At 38.0% G+C, this 18,720-nt stretch overlaps 1 protein-coding gene across 1 annotated transcript; it reads left to right on the forward strand.

Annotated features, from left to right (window-relative positions):
• The first annotated feature begins 2,136 nt into the window (after positions 1-2,136).
• LOC134743943 (uncharacterized) lies at positions 2,137-18,405 on the forward strand. Its single transcript, XM_063677573.1, has 7 exons — positions 2,137-2,158; positions 10,291-10,490; positions 12,034-12,217; positions 13,453-13,592; positions 15,745-15,879; positions 16,261-16,345; positions 18,028-18,405. The coding sequence occupies exons 1-7, from the start codon at positions 2,137-2,139 to the stop codon at positions 18,096-18,098; spliced, it is 837 nt and encodes a 278-aa protein (XP_063533643.1). The 3' UTR covers positions 18,099-18,405.
• Positions 18,406-18,720: the final 315 nt, after the last annotated feature.

Here is an 18,720-nt window from a genome sequence, read left to right on the forward strand (position 1 = left end):
AGAGAGATTACCGGCCTACGCGTTTAGAGTTTAGCTCCGAATATTATATTAGGTAGATGAAAGGTCCCAAAATTTAATTCGTACCCTCAGTAATAGCGGAACTAAGCTCTGTTTCACTCATGAATTTGAATAACTTAAATCGTTTTAAATAACATCCACTCGAATAATCAAAAACATTGTATAATGCCTATTAATTATCTAATTGAATACACCATGTACGTAGATCAAACAACGGTTCGCAGTATCGATAGAAATATATCTTTGAAGGCATCATAAACATCACAGAGAGCGTGAAGGCGGCTTAGTTATTTCACGGTCAATATTTTATTGACTATGCTTTTGTTTGGCAAGTCCAGGAAGTGGGACTAAAAGAGAGGTAATAAATAAAGTTACTTTCAGGCATGTGCAGTGCCTCGGCAATATTTCGCAACAGGCTGGATGCTTCCATGATTCCTTACGGTTGAAATTTCACGTCTGGGAAGTTCCTTTCTCTTTGTTTGTAATCTTAATTTTCCTCGTTCTAGAAATAGAAATCTTTCCCTTTGTCCCGATTCACTGTCGTTAAACGGGGGATTTAAAGGTGGACCAACACTTAAGGGCGAATATCATTTCAGACATTAACAACCTATTTGTGTGTATGTAATTATAAAGCAATTAGGTACGCATCTTGTGGGGCGGGGTTGTTTTAATGCAATTTAATGCTTTTAAGAAACTAAAACTTCACAAAGAATCCTATTCGCTCTATCGACATAGACACGCAAATCAAGATAATTGTTTTTTTCTCCCTGACATCTTAATATAAAATTGATTGATGCTTGTTAGTTTGTTTGTGTTTGGCCGTGAATGTATCTATGAAAACAGTGTACAGTGACAAGGGTTTGACGTCAGGAAATTTTAGACAATAAAATATAATATTCCTCCAAATTCGATGCGGCGTGTTACAGATTTTACAACAGTACGCAATCATTGTCATCAAGGCATTTAATTTTCAACTTTTCACTTACCAAAGTTTACCTCATTGTATTCATTGTCAAAGTTTAAAAACTTAATCCATTAAAGGATCCTTTAAGGTCAGTAGAGAGTGCGCATGTCGCTAGAGTAGTGAACACGGAGGACACTCGGCGCGCGGCGCGCACTCGGCCGGCACGCACGCGGTACGGCACGGAACCTTGCGTTGACATAGCCTAAGAGCCATAATCCGTGATTGTAAACAACAAATTGTCAGTCGCTTGTTTTTAAAGAAATTAACTTCAAATCGGACTAGTTTTAACTGTTTTTTTTTAAATGTGTGATAAAAGGTGGTTAGTTAGAGAAATACAAATATGTCGTTTAACTTAACAATTGCTTGAATGCTAGTAAATTAAAGTGCACGTGTGAACTTTACCTTTCGACATTAGCAAAACGGTGTATAGAAATGATAAAATGATGCTTTGGTCGCTAATTACGTTATTTGGTGAGTACAAGTAATTACTCTTACTTACTGTTTACCGCTAAACCGCCAAAAGAGAAACTATGTAACATGTAACTTGACGTCATTAATAAAGTATGTATTTGTATCCAAAACTTCTAATGGGAGGAACGAAACAAGAACTATCATCACCCTGCGACGTTCGGAGTAGATACTTCAGTACTCTAATGCGAATTATTTACAACTCTCATAAAACCCTAATCCCGACATTCCCGACTGATTTGAAATACAAATTTCGCCACGGTATTTTTTCAACCAGTATATTTTAAATAAATAATTCATAGGATCTCGTTTCGCTCGCTTTAAACCGAGATCCGAATAACTGAAAACGACGTAATAAATCTCGCGCCGTCATCAAGCAGAGTCGATAGCCCGAGAAGTTCTTGCCTCTAAAATACCTGACTAAGCGCTGAACATTATTTAACCGGCTCCCAGCAGCTGCTAGGGTGATGGGCTCGCTTCTTTAATCCTTATTAAAATTTTGCTGTGCAGTTAAAGGCTGACTCACGTTAGACCGGGCCGTGTCCGGGCCGGAGCTTCCGGCGCTTACTTTTCTATGACATGACAGGTGATCACGTGATGATTTCCATAGAAAACGAAGCGCCGGAAGCTCCGGCCCGGACACGGCCCGGTCTAACGTGAGTCATTCTTTATTTGGATTTTTGCTAATGCTCCTCAAGAAGACAAAAGGTAAATTATATTCCATTCAAAGATAGTATGTTTGAATGGTCATTGACTCTTTGCAGCATAAACGGCTGAATTGCTGAAATAATGTCAGTGATAAATCCCGTCATATAAGAACCACTTGCTACGAGACTTGTATCAGTATCACACACATAAGGGAATCCTGGCCAAGATGGGACACGCTGACAAAATCGATTGTCGTATGTGTGGCGAAGAGGAAGAGACAGAAGAACACCTGATGTGTGAATCTCACGCCCTCGCCAGACAAAGAATGAAGGACTTTGAAACAGGCTATCTGGAACATGCTGGAACCAAAGGAATTCAAAACGTTACCCATGAGCTCTATCATCCGGCACATGGAGACGGTGGAAAAGAACTTGAGTAGCTGACGGATCTTTCCTAGGGGGTAACTGCACAAAAGAAAACCATAAGATGAGATCACATACATACATGCGTCTCAATTCGAATTTAAGAAAAAGACAAACTAATCCAAACAAGTTTTCTGCAAGAGCGGTTATATACAAGCATTGTTCCGCGGTCCGAATAGATAGATATATGGGAAATGTTTTTGTCGAAACGAAACACAGGAAACCACGTCTTAGCTTCGCTCGTACGTGACGATGGCTTGGCACCCTTCCAGCCAGCGAATATCTTTACTATGGCGATTACCTTCACTAGTGCACTATTCAAACTGCTTCGAAATCCAACGGTTGAATTTGAATGGACCTATACCCGCACCATGAGTCACTGATAGTGTCAAAACTGACATATACTCTAACGTCTACGTAATTTACTTTCTATACATCTCGCTCGCACTAATATGTCAGTACGAGCGAGATGCATAGAAAGTAAGTTACGTTCAGCTTGCGTTTATGTCAATGCCGAACTGATGGTAGCCGTGCTGAAAGTTGTAAGTATGAAATGACTTGGACGTTTATTTTTTTGAACCTCACAGGAACAGAAAAAAGAGGGTGTCGATAATGCAAGTGGTACGGTATCAATTAATACATGGATATATTTAAAGTGTTTTGAGCTGCGCTCCACTAGTTTGCGCAGGCGTTTATTCATTTATTGTTGTTGTACCTTTGTAAAAATGCTACTGATAGCTAACGGGTGGACGGGGACGGTAATGAAGTGAGATGACGAAAGCGCGCGTTAGAAAGCAGTTATTCTAATAAATATTTAAGAAAGAATAATATAGCACAATTTTTCAATCGTTGACAAGGGAAACTGTCACTAACCAAAGAACATAAACAAAGCAGTGCAAAATTTTGACATGAATGTACAAAAAGGTCGCGTTCCAGCCAGTCGTTTACAGCTACCTAACTGAATTTTATTTATTTATTTATTTATACTTTATTGCACATAAAATAAGTACAAATGGTGGACTTAATGCCTTAAGGCATTCTCTACCAGTCAACCACTGGGCCAAAAAGAGACGTTTGTTGGCGCAGGCTTTGTACTGTATTTGAAAATAATTAAACGATATCACTACCTACTATTTACAAATTAAATACTAATTATAGTATACCTATTATATTTAAATCATAAACTTAAACATATACTTTGTATGATACACTTACATACATATCTACATATATACTTAAACAGAGAACCTACGCATATTATCTCGACATTTCAATATTAAATATCAAATTCACTTGAAGAGTTCACTATGTAACGAAGTTGCCAAGTTCTTAATGGAATGGGATGGACCAGAATGTGACAAAATTACACAGAATGGAGATTACTTAGAACTTTCGAAGTTTTTTTCATAGGGAGACACAAAATATAATGTTTTTTTAAATCAAACATCCCTAGCCTAAATCAATTGTTTCTCATATTTTCCTATTAACAATCAGCTGAAATTGTAAGACAGGCTTAAACAAAAGTGTTTAGATACGTCAATCACTCAGGTCCGTGGCGATTCCATCCCTCAATCCCTTGAATTACAGCGGTCCTTCTAAAACGCCGGCGCCGAACGCGTTATTATGTGACTCCATTGAGGTCACTGCCGCATACGAATTGACAATTTCATCTACTGGAACGACAAGTGCACGGAAATGGCTAATAGATTTTGGTATAATACCTACGATTGTACAGCTGTTACAGTTGCACCGAATTTGTTAAGAGTGCCCGGCAAGCTCGGTTCTCCCACACATACTACATACTGTAGTTACGCTCTCATTTTAAAACGACTAGCTAGATTGCTCTGAAACTTTGTACTTACAATAGGATAAGGTATCTAGGTCTGTGATTAGTTTGTGTAGATTCAGATTCCATAGTAAAAAAACCGGCCAAGTGCGAGTCGGACTCGCGCACCAAGGGTTCCGTACATTACACAATTAAAACAATGTATTTTTTATGTGAAACGTGAGTGAAAGGTTAATTGCGGTTTACGATTTATGACGTATTAAAAAAAACTACTTACTAGATCTCGTTCAAACTAATTTTCAGTGGAAGTTTGCATGGTAATGTACATTATATATTTTTTTTAATTTTATCATTCTCTTATTTTAGAAGTTACAGGGGGGGGGGGGACACATTTTACCACTTTGGAAGTGTCTCTCGCGCAAACTATTCAGTGTAGAAAAAAATGATATTAGAAACCTCAATATCATTTTTGAAGACCTATCCATAGATACCCTACACGTATGGGTTTGATGAAAGATTTTTTTTTGAGTTTCAGTTCTAAGTATGGGGCCCCCAAAATGTATTGTTTTTTTTTCTATTTTTGTGTGAAAATCTTAATGTGGTTCACAGAATACATCTACTTACCAAGTTTCAAGAGTATAGTTCTTATAGTTTCGGAAAAAAATGGCTGTGACATACGGACGGACAGACATGACGAATCTATAATTGTTCCGTTTTTTGCCATTTGGCTACGGAACCCTAAAAACTACAGTAAATTTACGTTTTTCATACAAAACTTGATTTCATTTGTTTTATAAACGAGCTATATAAATTAATTACAGACGTAGATATACCTCATGTCATTGACGCAGTTTCATTACAATCCAACACGTAGTTTTAAAATGAGAACGAAACTCCGTTTTGTATGGGAAGGTGAAATTCGGCCGAGCTTGCCGGGGACTCTTAAATAAATGGAGACATGTGTATAGGTACTATACTTAGTCACAAAATTATTGAATAAAAAACCGGACAAGTACGAGTCGGACTCGCCTACCAAGGGTTCCGTACTTTTTATTATTTGAGAAACACGTCATCTGTGAAAATTTTAACTGTCTATAGCTATCACGGTTCATGAGTGACAGACAGACAGACGGACAGAGGAGTCTTACTAATAGGGTCCGGTTTTTACCCTTTGGGTACGGAACCCTAAGAAACAAAGTTTACAGTAAAATTGCGGACATCAGCACAAAGCAATTGATATTTTCTAAAGAGAATGTAATCTCAGTAATATTTTTAGGGAAAAAAGTTAAAGACTGGCTTGTAGCCAGAACATGCGACAGTTATTTTTGCTACCTATTGATACTTTTTGCAGCAATTTCCAGCGCTGAAAGTGAGAAAAAAGTTCATTGAGTTTCAAAAGTTGACCGTTATGAAATAAGCTTATTTAGTTGAGTAATAAAATGAATAAAGTACCTATCGACAAAGCGGAATTACCAGTAAAACGCGAAAACTTTGTTCGGAACGTGCCGCTTCCATGATACCTAAGCGTTTGTTTTTAAATTATTGACATAAAAGACGAATAAGACTTACCTACCTACGGATAAACCTAGATCTTTGTTTGAATAAGTTTTTATTAAGGCACATTTACATTATACAACTTTCTTGCAAATTCCATACAATAAAAAATAAAATACAAGTGCTCGATATACACGCATCAGCTCCAAGAGCTGCCAGTGTATCAAATAAATAATAATAATAATAATTTGCGCTATTTGCGCCAAATAACCAAGACTTGATGGTGCTATTGAAAACCACAGAAGTTTTCAGTACCGCCATCAGAATGGAGTTTGGTGTCGATAAGTGTGCGGTTATGTATGTACAGCTGGGGGAGGTTGTAAATTCAACAAATTTACAACATGTCTTTCAGATCTATCTCTGAATCAGAAACCTATAAATACCTTGGTATGTCACAGTCGTTGGGTATTGAGGGCGAGGGTATTAGACGGTCGGTGAAGGAGCGCTTTTTCAGTCGGCTCACAAAAGTCCTTAACAGTCTTTTGTCAGGAGGCAATAAAGTGCGCGCCTTCAACGCCTGGGTAATGCCCATACTCATATACTCCTTTGGCATACTAAGGTGGACTCAGACCGAGCTGGACGCCCTGGATCGGAGGGTCCGTCTACTACTCACCACACACCGTATGCTACACCCGCGCTCGTCAGTTATGAGATTGTACATCTCACGGAAGTGAGGAGGTCGAGGCTTCCTTAACGCCAAAGATCTCCACAACCGCGAGGTGTGCAATCTCAGGAATTATTTCCTTAACAACGAGTGTGGGATGCATCGTGATGTGGTGGCAGTGTACAGGCACTTCACGCCGCTCTCCTTAGCAAAAAAGAACTGGCACAAACCTGTGGTACAAAGTGCTGCGGGCCGCGAGGCGGTATGGGAGAGTAAGGTGCTACACGGGCGGTTCTACAAGGCCCTCACGGGACCCGATGTAGACCTGCTCGCGTCGGTGAACTGGTTACGATTCGGGGACCTCTTCGGAGAAACCGAGGGTTTTGCCTGTGTAATTGCGGACGAAGTTATGATGACGAACAACTATCGGAAATATATCCTGAAGGACGGTACGGTCGACATTTGTCGGGCATGCCGCCGTCCCGGAGAGTCACTCAGGCATATCATTTCCGGTTGTTCTCATCTTGCTAACGGCGAGTACTTGCACAGACATAATCTCGTAGCCAGGATTATTCACCAGCAGCTTGCTCTTCTATACGGCCTTGTGGACTGCGAAGTACCGTACTACAAGTATTTACCTGTGCCAGTTCTCGAGAATGGTCGTGCCACGCTCTATTGGGATCGATCTATCATCACTGACAGGATTATTGTAGCCAATAAGCCTGACATTGTGATAATAGATCGATCGCAGCGCCGGGCCGTGCTCGTCGACATCACCATCCCCCATGATGAGAATCTCGTGAAAGCCGAGAAGGACAAGTCCAGTAAGTACCTAGACTTGGCTCACGAGATAACCGCCATGTGGGATGTTGATTCGACGATCATTGTCCCGATAGTCGTTTCAGCGAACGGTCTCATAGCGAAGAGTCTCGACCAACACCTTGAGAGACTCTCGCTAGGTGGTTGGATCAAGGGTCAGATGCAGAAGGCGGTGATCTTGGACACGGCGCGGATAGTCCGCCGGTTCCTCTCTCTGCGGCCCTGACCACCGGCAGCTTGGGCCCTGCCCCGCTGCTGGCGGCACCCTAGGTTAGGTTTTTTATAATTTGTTTATATGTATTTTGTATTGTTTTGTAAGTGTTTTTATATTTTACTCTTATATGCATATTATAAAAAACCTAACATAAGAAAAATAATAAATAAAGAGAATAATAATAAGCCCGCAGGGCAGCTTCTGGCGAGCTGTTGGGGAATAACGACCCCACGGACCCGAGTGCTCCCGAGAGTCGGTCAGGGTCTCCGTCTCCGGCGTGTCTTCGTCGGTCGGAGTGGACCCCAAGGGGATCCGCAGGACTCTCAGCTCTGGCTTGCCTTCATTGGCCGTCCAGAGAGGAGTCGCTAGAGCTAATTGCTCCAGGGGTGGAAGTGAAAGATGCATAAGACGCGAGTTGGCCCAGTGGCTGTTAACAGCCACTGGGTAGAAAGCGGCGCACACCTCTCGACACCCCTGAGCCGTTCACACCGGTGTTGCTCCTGGTCGTCTTCACGACGGCAGTTTCAGGGGCCCATCTAGTCAGCGGCAAGTCACCACCTGCCTCGATAACTTGTGAAAACATTGTTATGGCAGGTGTCCGGACGTCTTTACAATAGCCTAGTCTCATTGTCCACCTAAACTTCAATTCATAGACCGGTATACTGTTCACTTTTTCTACAATAGTCCCAATGCCTGCTGCGACCGGTTCATGGGTGTCTATTGTTGCGCCTGTGAACGGGTTCCAGCCAGGCGTGCTACATGACATTAAAGCTCTCCAAGGGGCCTCTACGTGTTGGATCTATATCCCCACGCAAGCCTTACAAAAGACCGGGATTTATAGGCCCGTGAAATCCACAAGGAGATACAAATAATAATAATAATAATAACAATAAAATTGAGGAAATAAAAATTGCTCAGTCTAAACCTAACGTGATATTCTTGCATTTTGAAAGCAATTTGAATTCAATTATGGAATAGGTGTAAACAGAAACCGAAAGTAGATTGAAGTAGTTAATTATACGTAGTTTAAGATTTTTTTGTAAATGTATAAGCAAATATTAGAATATGTAAATATAATCACTGTTATCAGTATGTACATAAATATGACTGTAATTGTAATCTTGACCTGTAAAACAATGATTTTACCAATAAATAAATCAATCAAATCAATCAAATGCGAGAATTGCCGTTCCACCTATAGTTTGAATCTTCTCAAATGATTTTTACGCTAAAAACCCTATTCTGTTAACCTTTTAAACGCCAAGAGCCACTAAATAGGTCGTGTGCTGTCGTGCCTGCCACGCTAGCGACCACTAAAGTGGTCATGGCGGACGCTGTCAAAGCAATTTGTCCTGCTGACAGATAAGGTTTATATTCGTTATTCACTAGTCTAGATATTGGCGTGTAGGCCACGTCTTGACTCTTGAGGAAAAGCGTTCAATAGGTTAAACAAAAGCCATTGTTTCTTTTATGCGAGTGCGTGGCTATTGTTCTGAGCGCGGCGTGCCATTGCGTGCCGTGCGCTGACTAAACTAGTATTAGTAATCTTAATAATTAAAAACACACACTAGTCACTTACATATTTACTAACTTGATTGGTTACCTACTAATTTAATGTAAATTAAGTGCTGAATTTCTGAATATTTAACCAATCCCTTTGTAACTATGTAAGTGTTGTAATTTATGTAAATAGGAAAGGGATATGAAACGTCTTAGTGAATTTCATTTTGAACTTATATAATATAGTAAGCTAATATAATATAGTATTCTAAGAAATTGGAGTTTTGGATAATAAAAAGTCCACGTCGATGAAACTGTAGGCATCTTTACAAGTTTTTATTGTACTTCGCGTCCGGTTCGCTATTCCATTTCCCTAAAAAAACAAAAGCTAAATCAACAAGATAGCGTAGCGATTCATACAAGTTTCGATTCAAATACGTTCTCCCTTGTGATTGATATAACAGTGTGGAAAAAATGTATGGGCCCTGGAGGGAAGTACCTTAAAACCTTAAGTTAGCTCATTTTATTTAAACTAACATCCTTTTTCTTTTTTAAGGAAACAAAACTGCATTCAACGTTTTTTTTTATTCGCTTCTCGCCCGGAAATCGAACCTACTTAAAATTCCAAAAAATAAACACCATCTATTTTATTCTACTAGTCGATACAGTTAATGTTAATGATAACATTTCTCCAAGAATCACAAGTCGTACAAAATATCCATAAAATCGAATATTTAGTATTCAAGAATATTTTTAGACATATTAAGTCACATTTAAATTCGCGCAAGACCCGTTTTTAAATGTGATTTAATATGTATTCAAAACGTGAAAGTAATGTTATATTTTTAGACCAGCCAAATAAAAAAAAACTATGAATGCAGTTTTGTTTCTATTTCAAAAAAAAATCCTTTAAGTAAAATGAGCTAACTTAGGGGTTTAATGCACTTTCCCTCCAAGGCCCATTAATTTTTTCCAACCTGTATATGAATACCACACTCCCATGTAAGCTTAAAACCGTATTTCTTCCGCTACGGGGATAATTTTCGAGTTAAACCAATTATACTTTGTTAATCAGGTATACACTGTGTATATCAGGTGTACACTGTGTGTGTATTTGTTATATTTTATTTTCTCTTGATTATGACCACAGATTATATAATACTATACTACTGTATGACTTGTCAAAAGTGCTTATTTTTAAGCCTACTTGAAATAAATAATTTTTGAGTTTGAGTATTTAAGCTTACTAGCTATAGGTAGATCGATTTATGTAAAATTGTCCCGAAATATCAGTTTATTCTAATATTCTTATTTCCTTGTTGTCAGTTCTGACATCGGGCCACGAGATAACGCAGCTGAAGGTGCCCCTGCACGCGGACCCGCGGCGCGCGGCGGAGCTCAGCTGCCACTTCCACATGGACGACCAGAAACTGCACTCCGTCAAGTGGTACCGCGACCTGCACGAGATCTTCCGATACAATCCCTCGCAGAAGGTAAAGACAGAAGATCTATCGTATAACTCTAAGTATAGGTACCCAAGACTCCATAGTGTTCAAACGTAAAAATAACAAGCATCAGCGCAACAAGTTAAGACTTGATGTTCGAACCGATGGTCACGGTATCGAACCTCGACTCGAACCGATGAGTTTCTAGATCATCGTGAGGAAATCATTGACATGTGTCTAAGGACGGGCGGGCGGGGTGTCACTCACGAATTCGAGCCAATCGTGCAGTCTAAAGCAAATAGTTGCGAACTCATCAAATTCGTGTGCGTGACACCGCTGTACTGGCCCCATTCTTATTGCCCGTAAGGGGCCCGTCCTTAGATATATGTCAATGGAGGAAACCGGATTAATCGCAATAAGGCTTAATAGTTTCTCTGGGTTTTGGAACGAAAATGATTGTGCTCTCGAGCGGAGCTCAATCGGAGTAAGTTTCAGGGAGAAGGATAGGAAAGGAATATATTATGAGTTTTTAAAACGCAGACCTAATGTGTTCAGGCAAAAACCTAAACAATCTAAACATTCTGAGTCACAATCACAAAGCAGTACCGTAAAATGGGGTGAGTAGGGTTCGCGGGGAGAGTTGGGTTATGAATGGGGAGAGAAGGTTTGAAAGGGGGTGAGATGGGTTTATAGGGCTACTGCTACAAAAATAATGTATTCCAGTTTAAAATGGAGCTATAGTAATACCCATAATAAAAAAAATCGATCCAATAATCTTCCAAAATCACCTTTGTACGAAAACCCATCTCACCCCAATTACGAGGGACTCCATCGTAATTGGGGTGAGATTCATCAACACTTATTATATACACCATTCAGTTTACATATGTAAAAATAAAATGTTATCCAGGTTTGGATGTCAGTTTTGCTCCTACTCACCCCATTTTACGGTACGTAGTCTAATTTTGCAATTAATTCATATTCCTCGAGTAGATTATTATAATTGAACATCTGTGGTCGTGCATAAATTAAACATGAAAGCTTTTGACCCATTTTCCCGTGACGATGAGTACCTGCATGTAAGGGAACCGAATGAAAAAGCGCTTAATGAAATAAAGACTACTTTTGTCTTTAACTATTGACTAAGAATTTTGAGGTTTCTAATTATGTACATATGTAATTTAATTGTGATTATGGCACTAGAAAAAAAAAGTATTCTAAAGTTAAGTGAAGTTGTTTCAAACATCAAACATTTAATCAGCAAATAGGCCACAGGGGCACTTTTACATGTCAATTTTTACAAACAATAAAATTAACCCAAAATTACAAAAAACAATTACATAAATATAAATGTCAAATTACACAAAAAAAAAACTAATAAAAACAACAGAAGTACTAAAATTGTTTAGAGATGTAAAAGTTTCTAGGTGTCAGAGATAACATATACATAATAATAAAAAAGATCATCAAATTATCCAGAGATGTAAAGGGTCTCCAAGACTTGAATTGTTATATAATTAATAAAAAGACAAGATATTAAATCAGACAAACAGACAAGAACCGAATGTATCATCTCGATTTCCTTCCACAGACTCAGATCCGCTTGTTCAACGTAACCGGCGTCATGGTGCAAGGCGGGTCATGCGAGCAGGAGTCGTGCGTGGTGCGCGTCATGCCGCTGCCGCAGGCCACGCGGGCGGCCTACACCTGCGAGGTCTCCACCGAGGGACCCATGTTCCAGATCGCCAGGCAGACCAAACACATGACTGTTGTTGGTGAGATTTGTTATGTTCTTATTACACATCCTCCAATATTTTGGCCTGATTTAGCTTTTGCTCATACGCTCAAGCCACATTAGACTTGGTTGATAGCGACAATGTTAGTTATGTTGCGAAAAACATGGACCCGCCAAATTGCCCAGAACTACGCCTGATTGACAGGTATTGGGCAAACATTAAGCGATACGTGCTCAACAAAGGTGCAGTGGCCGAGAGTGAGCTTTACGAACAAATATTTGTGTTCATCACACAAATAAATGCCCTTACCGGGATTCGAACCCAGGACCATCGGCTTCACAGACAAGGTCGCTACCTACTAGGCCAGACCGGTCGTCAAATTTCAAATTCAATTTAAAAAAAGTATTGAGCACAGCCGCTCGTCAGTTCCCTAACAGTTCAATATATTATATATACTGATGGCAGGCGTTCGAAAGAAAGTCACACAATTCACTAACTCTTAGGGTTTCTCCAAAAAAAGCATTGTATTTCTTCTCTAAATGTTTACACATAGAACATTTTTTTTTTGTTTCATTTTCGTAGGCAGTTAACGATTTACTTACCGATGACTACTTTATTTCGTGAACAAGCCTTAGTATGAGTCTTAGTACGCGCTCAGATACAATGGCCGACCGCTCACCAAAAGAAACAATGGCTTTTGTTTAACAGATTAGGGTCTTAGGCGTAAAAATCATTTGAGAAAAATCATACAAAAAAAACTATACCTATGTATACGTACCGACTTAACTACGGACACTGAAATGCAGTGCCATACTAAATGGTTCACCTAGACACCCCTCAAATGGGTCAGAAGACTGAAGAAGCTCGCTGCTTTTATTATTTTTTATTTTACCAGTAAATCCGCCGTATTCCTTACACCTGTAGGAAATTCATTTCACGGAGATAGCTTATCTAAATGAAAGTGAGAAAATAAAAAAGTAAAGCCGACGCCCGACGGGCGGTTTCTTGTACACGGCGACAGAAAAGCTATATTATAATTTGTCATTTCTTTGACTCCGGCGTAACGAGGCGCCGTCTCTCCAAGTGGCTTTAAGACTAAAGATTTAATTACGCTTCCATCCTTTGTTACAACTCGAGAACTTTAACGGTGCTGAAAAGAAATTACTCTTAAAATTTCTAAATCATCTTCTTTGGAGACTTATTTATTCCCCTCCAAATTTTCATACCTAACTTGCTGCAACTTTGTGATTTATTCAAATTAATTTTACCTGCAGCTATGCCCGAAAAGGATCCAATTATAAGTGGAGCACCGAATTTGATTCGGCCGGGGGAGCAAATGCTGCTGAACTGTTCGACGGACTACTCGTTGCCGCCCTCAGACATTAATTGGTACATCGACGACGTCATACAAAAGGTTGGTAAACAATATTAAGCCTATATACAATGGGAGCCATCGCTCTCAGGGGACGTATTGACCTTGTTAAGTGACTAATTGACTATTCTGCTAATGAAATTCAGAATAGCAATTTAAAGGGGCTATATAGACGCTAAGCACTATTGTAAACAGCTGAAGCGTTTATTGAATTGGTGCTGAGTTTGTATGAATTTGCAGCTCTGAATTCTATTATCTCGTATAAACAATAGGTATACATTCACGTTAGTAGCTCTGAATTGTATCAGCTCGCACAAACAATATACACATTACACAAATACACGGTCGAAATGGGTATGCTGTTGCTAGTGGCCATTTTAGGAATGCTAAATACAATACGGAATGGCCTCAATGAGCGTGTAATTGTGATGGTACCTATTCGTTTTTGATTCACAGAAGCTTGATACTGACGAATCGTTTTGACATTTCGAAAAATACCTGATCTCACTATACGTAGCTTTAGTCCAAGATACTTGGGCGGAATAAGTAGTAAAACGTCGAAGTCTAACCAAAGCTTTTGATTTTCTTCAAAACTATTCCACACAGGACAAATAAGCACTTAAAATAAGCGACAGGCTAAAGCGGGAATACCAGTAGAAGTAATACGGTAAAGTGCATGTGTCTGTCACTCTTGTCGCCTGTCAAAAACTTCTGTTTCAACTTCCCAATGCGCATGTTGGGATCTGCTGAGTATCGGCTTTATCGGGTTTTTATTGACGAGATAACTGCTGGCTCCAGCATAGGTTTGACCTGTTTCTAGTTTTGTTCTATGAGATATGGCTTAAAGGGCCAGACCATAACATTAAAAAAAATTGACACTATTCGTAGGGTGGTTGACAGGTACAACCTATTCTGGCGCCATCTGTAAAATAGTTCGACCGGCCAACTCCATTTTCAACTCATGTCGTACAGAACCCACGAGCAATGCCTAGTCGGTTCTGATCTCTAATTTATTAATTAGGTTTTGCGACAATTAGTGGAAATTCTAGATAGTCACAAGTCACAACGATTGCGGGTACCTACTTGAATTAATTAAGATCACTCCGCCATTTTGATTGAAGAAATTTCAACTGAAATACGGATTCAGAGAAATAGTCTTGGAATTACTTTATGATTAAAAAGGTCTCATTTGTATATTACGTTGAACTTCTTATCTTAGTTTTCATAAAGCATTATTCGTTTAATAAATGACTTTCTGGTAAAAGTTTGGCATTTGTAGATATTAAAGAAGAGTGTTGAAGAACATTAAAGGGAACATCAATGGAAGATTTGATTAAATTATAACTCGTTCAGAAATTCGTATTAAATCTTGAAAGATAAAGACCATCTTATTTATCGTGAATCTGTTATCTTCTCCCTCGTATGCTTAGACACGTATCCGTGCGTGGGATTTTAGATCTTTGTTCTAAATGTCAAGGTCACTTATTCAATGATCAAATTTCGTTTCGTTTCGTTGATTAATGATTAGTGATTGCCGAAATCGAATGAGATTCTATACAAATAATTCTCAGAATGAGTTGATGATTCATTTTCACAAATAATTTTGGTAATTACATTGCCTTGGTACAGTACGTGATTGTCTATACTAAGGTAGAAAAATTACATACGTATATTTCAAATAAATTGTTAAATACGAGGGTTATGTTATATTGTAAGACTTGTAAGGTTATAACATTAAGTAAACGTTAAACAGATTACCTAGTTTATTTAATTTTAAAAGCTTAATGTTATTATTATAAATAAGAATTGTATAAAATCGAAATCAACGTCATTAAATTTTTAAGTAGATGTATTTAAATAGTAGTTGTATTTATTGTAGTTTTTATTCGTGTTTTGTAAATGTTGTGTTAACTAAAGCACTTTTCAACCGTTTTAAATATGTACCTACTATAGTATAGTAAATTACTTCCTTATTACCTATTCCGTTTACCAAGATCTGTAGCTGGAACCTCCAGTTAGGTAGTTGCTCGAGCAGACCCAGATGAAAATCAATCAGTAGTTCTATTGTAGGTAATAACAAGGACAAATAATTTCCCACTTCATTAAGTTATTCTTATCAAATCGTACCTAAGTATTATTCAAACGACAACAAAGTACATAGATTTAAAGTAGTATATTCTGGGTATTGTTGCAGCCCGAGGCGTGGCAGCACACGGAGCTGAGCGCGCCGCTGGCGGGCGGGCTGCGCGCGTCATGGCGCGTGCTGCGCGTTCGCGTGCCCGCCGCCGCCAGCGGCGCGCTACGCGTGCGATGCGAGTCCGTGCTGCAGGTGAGTCTCATGCCCTAATTTCTATTGTAACCAGAAGGCAACGGAACGCACGCTCCAGCCGTCGACCGACATATATTTGTTTTAATCCTATTACGGTCGTCGTCAGCGTCGAGCGTGAGTTTCGTCGCCGAGGCGTAACACAGACACGAGGTTCTTCTAGAGTATAGTCGGCATCTTCTCAAATGATTTTTACGCCTGACGGTAATCTGTTTGATCTGTTAAACAAAAGCCATTGTTTCTTTTGTGCGAGCGGTCGGCCATTGTGTGCAATTGTGTCTGACAATGGCACGCGCCGTAGCACGCGCTCAGACTCAACGGTCTGAGACATAAAAATAATTTGAGAAGATTCATACAATATTTATTTGTATTTTCTGTGGGCAGGTGGATCCGTCCGTGTTGCGCGAAGCCAGAGCCGTCGTCACCGTCTACTCGAGGACGGAACTCTCAAAATACGTTTCTAATAAAGGTAGGTATGTGAAATTAAAAAATCCAGGAAGAAGTAAATCTATACCAAATTATTTTAAATGCCGAATAACGAATTACTCTATGCAACTTCGATTTAGTAATTCGAAAAGGCAACTTATTCTCGATACCTATTGAGAACGATGTTCTTTAAGATGCAAATAATCCAACCCCTGAGTTAAAATGAATCTTTGCCCAAATAAAATAATAATAATTTAAATTATATAAAAATACCTAAAATGATAATCTACATTACATTTAAATTAAATACATCTACTTATAATATTATATATTGAATGAATGGTAAATTAAATTAAATATATTTAATGCAAACTTATTAATGCTACTGTGGGAATGTATTTAAAAACAAATTGTGTAATAAAGATAAAATAAATCAATACTTATATGTACCTATTGAAATAGTACCCAAATAAGTACATAATTGATTATAATAAAATAAAATAAAAATTATAATAAAATAATAAGTAATTAATATAATAAAATAAGTATAAAATAATATATATGCGTTATTGATATAAATGCGTTAATTTTAATTTATGTACCTAGTTATAGTTTAGTTTTAAGAAATACTTGCTGTGCCCTAACAGGGTTCATGTGTGAACGTACCCTAATGTAACATCTGTTTTGTACCACATGATAATAAGCAATAAATGAATTATGAATTATGAATTATTTAAATGCCTACTTATTGTTTATGATTTACTGTTTTCAAGTATTTAACTTTGAAGTCACATAGTTTATTCAGAAATATAGTGATCAACTATGAGTCATCCAGGTGCGGCGCCGTCAACGCTTGCGACCTCGTTTTCAAAACTTTCAACTTGGGAATACGAAATTAATAATGTATTTAGGTTTGCACAACACACAGGTACAAGGTACAACATGTAGGTACGTAGGTACTTTGTTTGTAATTTATGGTAGTTCTGTCTAAACTAAGTGTCTTCTGTCACTTGATTAGAATCCAATTTTATAAATTAATTTCTTTTGAATTTGAAATTGAAATCATTTATAATGTTGATATATAAATTTATTGGAACAAATTAAATAAAAATATAGTAACAAAACTTATAAACTAAACGTAACTAAAATATACTACCTATCCTAAACCTTAACTAAAATAAAAATTCACCCCTCGGTAAGGTGCCGTAGATGCTGGCAGCATTACCCCGCTGAATTGCAATACTAATGCGCTGTGCGAGGAAGCTGCCAGCCCTACGATCCCCAGTCACATCCACCAGCCTCTTTGATAATGCTCCGAAAAATTTATTTATTTATTTAATCATTTATTGCATATCACATAGCAGGTACAGGTGTTCTTAAATATAAGCTGTTCATGTGACGCCCTGTTAGGACACGGCAACATAGTTCCACATAGGGAAACATACTTTTTTTTTTTTTTTTTTTTTTTTTTTTTTTTCTATTTATTTATTCTAAAATTATGCATATTATTATTTACATATGTGCCAAATAATTAATTAATTATTTTACATTTAAATAAGATCTGCCATGCACAATATTAAATTTCATTCATAGGATGAAAATGTAATTAGCTTAAACGAAATTAAATACACTATCTAGAACTTTATTGTACCTAGCCAGTTGCTAATTACTCTTTAAGAGACTTTCCTTTAATTAAAAATGACCAAAGGTAACTTTTTGTTTCAGGTGGAAATTTCTACGTGAATGCAAACGCAGTAATAACCATTTGGGTTTTTACTTTTATATCAACGTTATGAGACTAAATGATATAGAATCCATGTCGGGTGATATTAGCAATAAATGTAGATGCATCACTTTTTTTGGCGTTAATAACTTTGCAACATAATAATATGGCCATAGAACAAAAAACTGGTTCAGAAAGAATGTATAAAACCTAATAAAATTAACGAAATGATTAAATGTAAACGATCGTAACTGCTTAGTACCAAAGTACCTACCTATCAATGAAAAAAAAAATATTTTTTGTACATTTTATTCTAAACTATAAAGATCAGTGAATAAGTACTTAAGTAAGTATTACCTACTTTAAATGTATATATCACATTTAAATAGCAGATAAATTGGAGTTAAACCAAGAAAACGATACGATTATGATAGCACACGCAGTGCGTTATTTTAAATGTCATACTTCTATGAAATTATGGCGTATAAATATCACTTGCATTGCGTGTGTTATCAAAATCGTTGCACTTATCTTGGTCTAACTCTAGCAAGATGTTTAGAGATTAATCTTAGTAAATATTTGTTTCTTAGAGGTTATGTTTCACAGTTCTTTATGTCACAGTTCCGTTCTCAGCTCAAGTGGCTTCCTATTCGTCTTCGCCGTGACTCTCATGTTCTCGCCCTTCTCTATGGCAT

Source organism: Cydia strobilella, chromosome 9 (assembly GCF_947568885.1).
Source record: "Cydia strobilella chromosome 9, ilCydStro3.1, whole genome shotgun sequence".
In the NCBI taxonomy this organism is placed as follows: domain Eukaryota; kingdom Metazoa; phylum Arthropoda; class Insecta; order Lepidoptera; family Tortricidae; genus Cydia; species Cydia strobilella.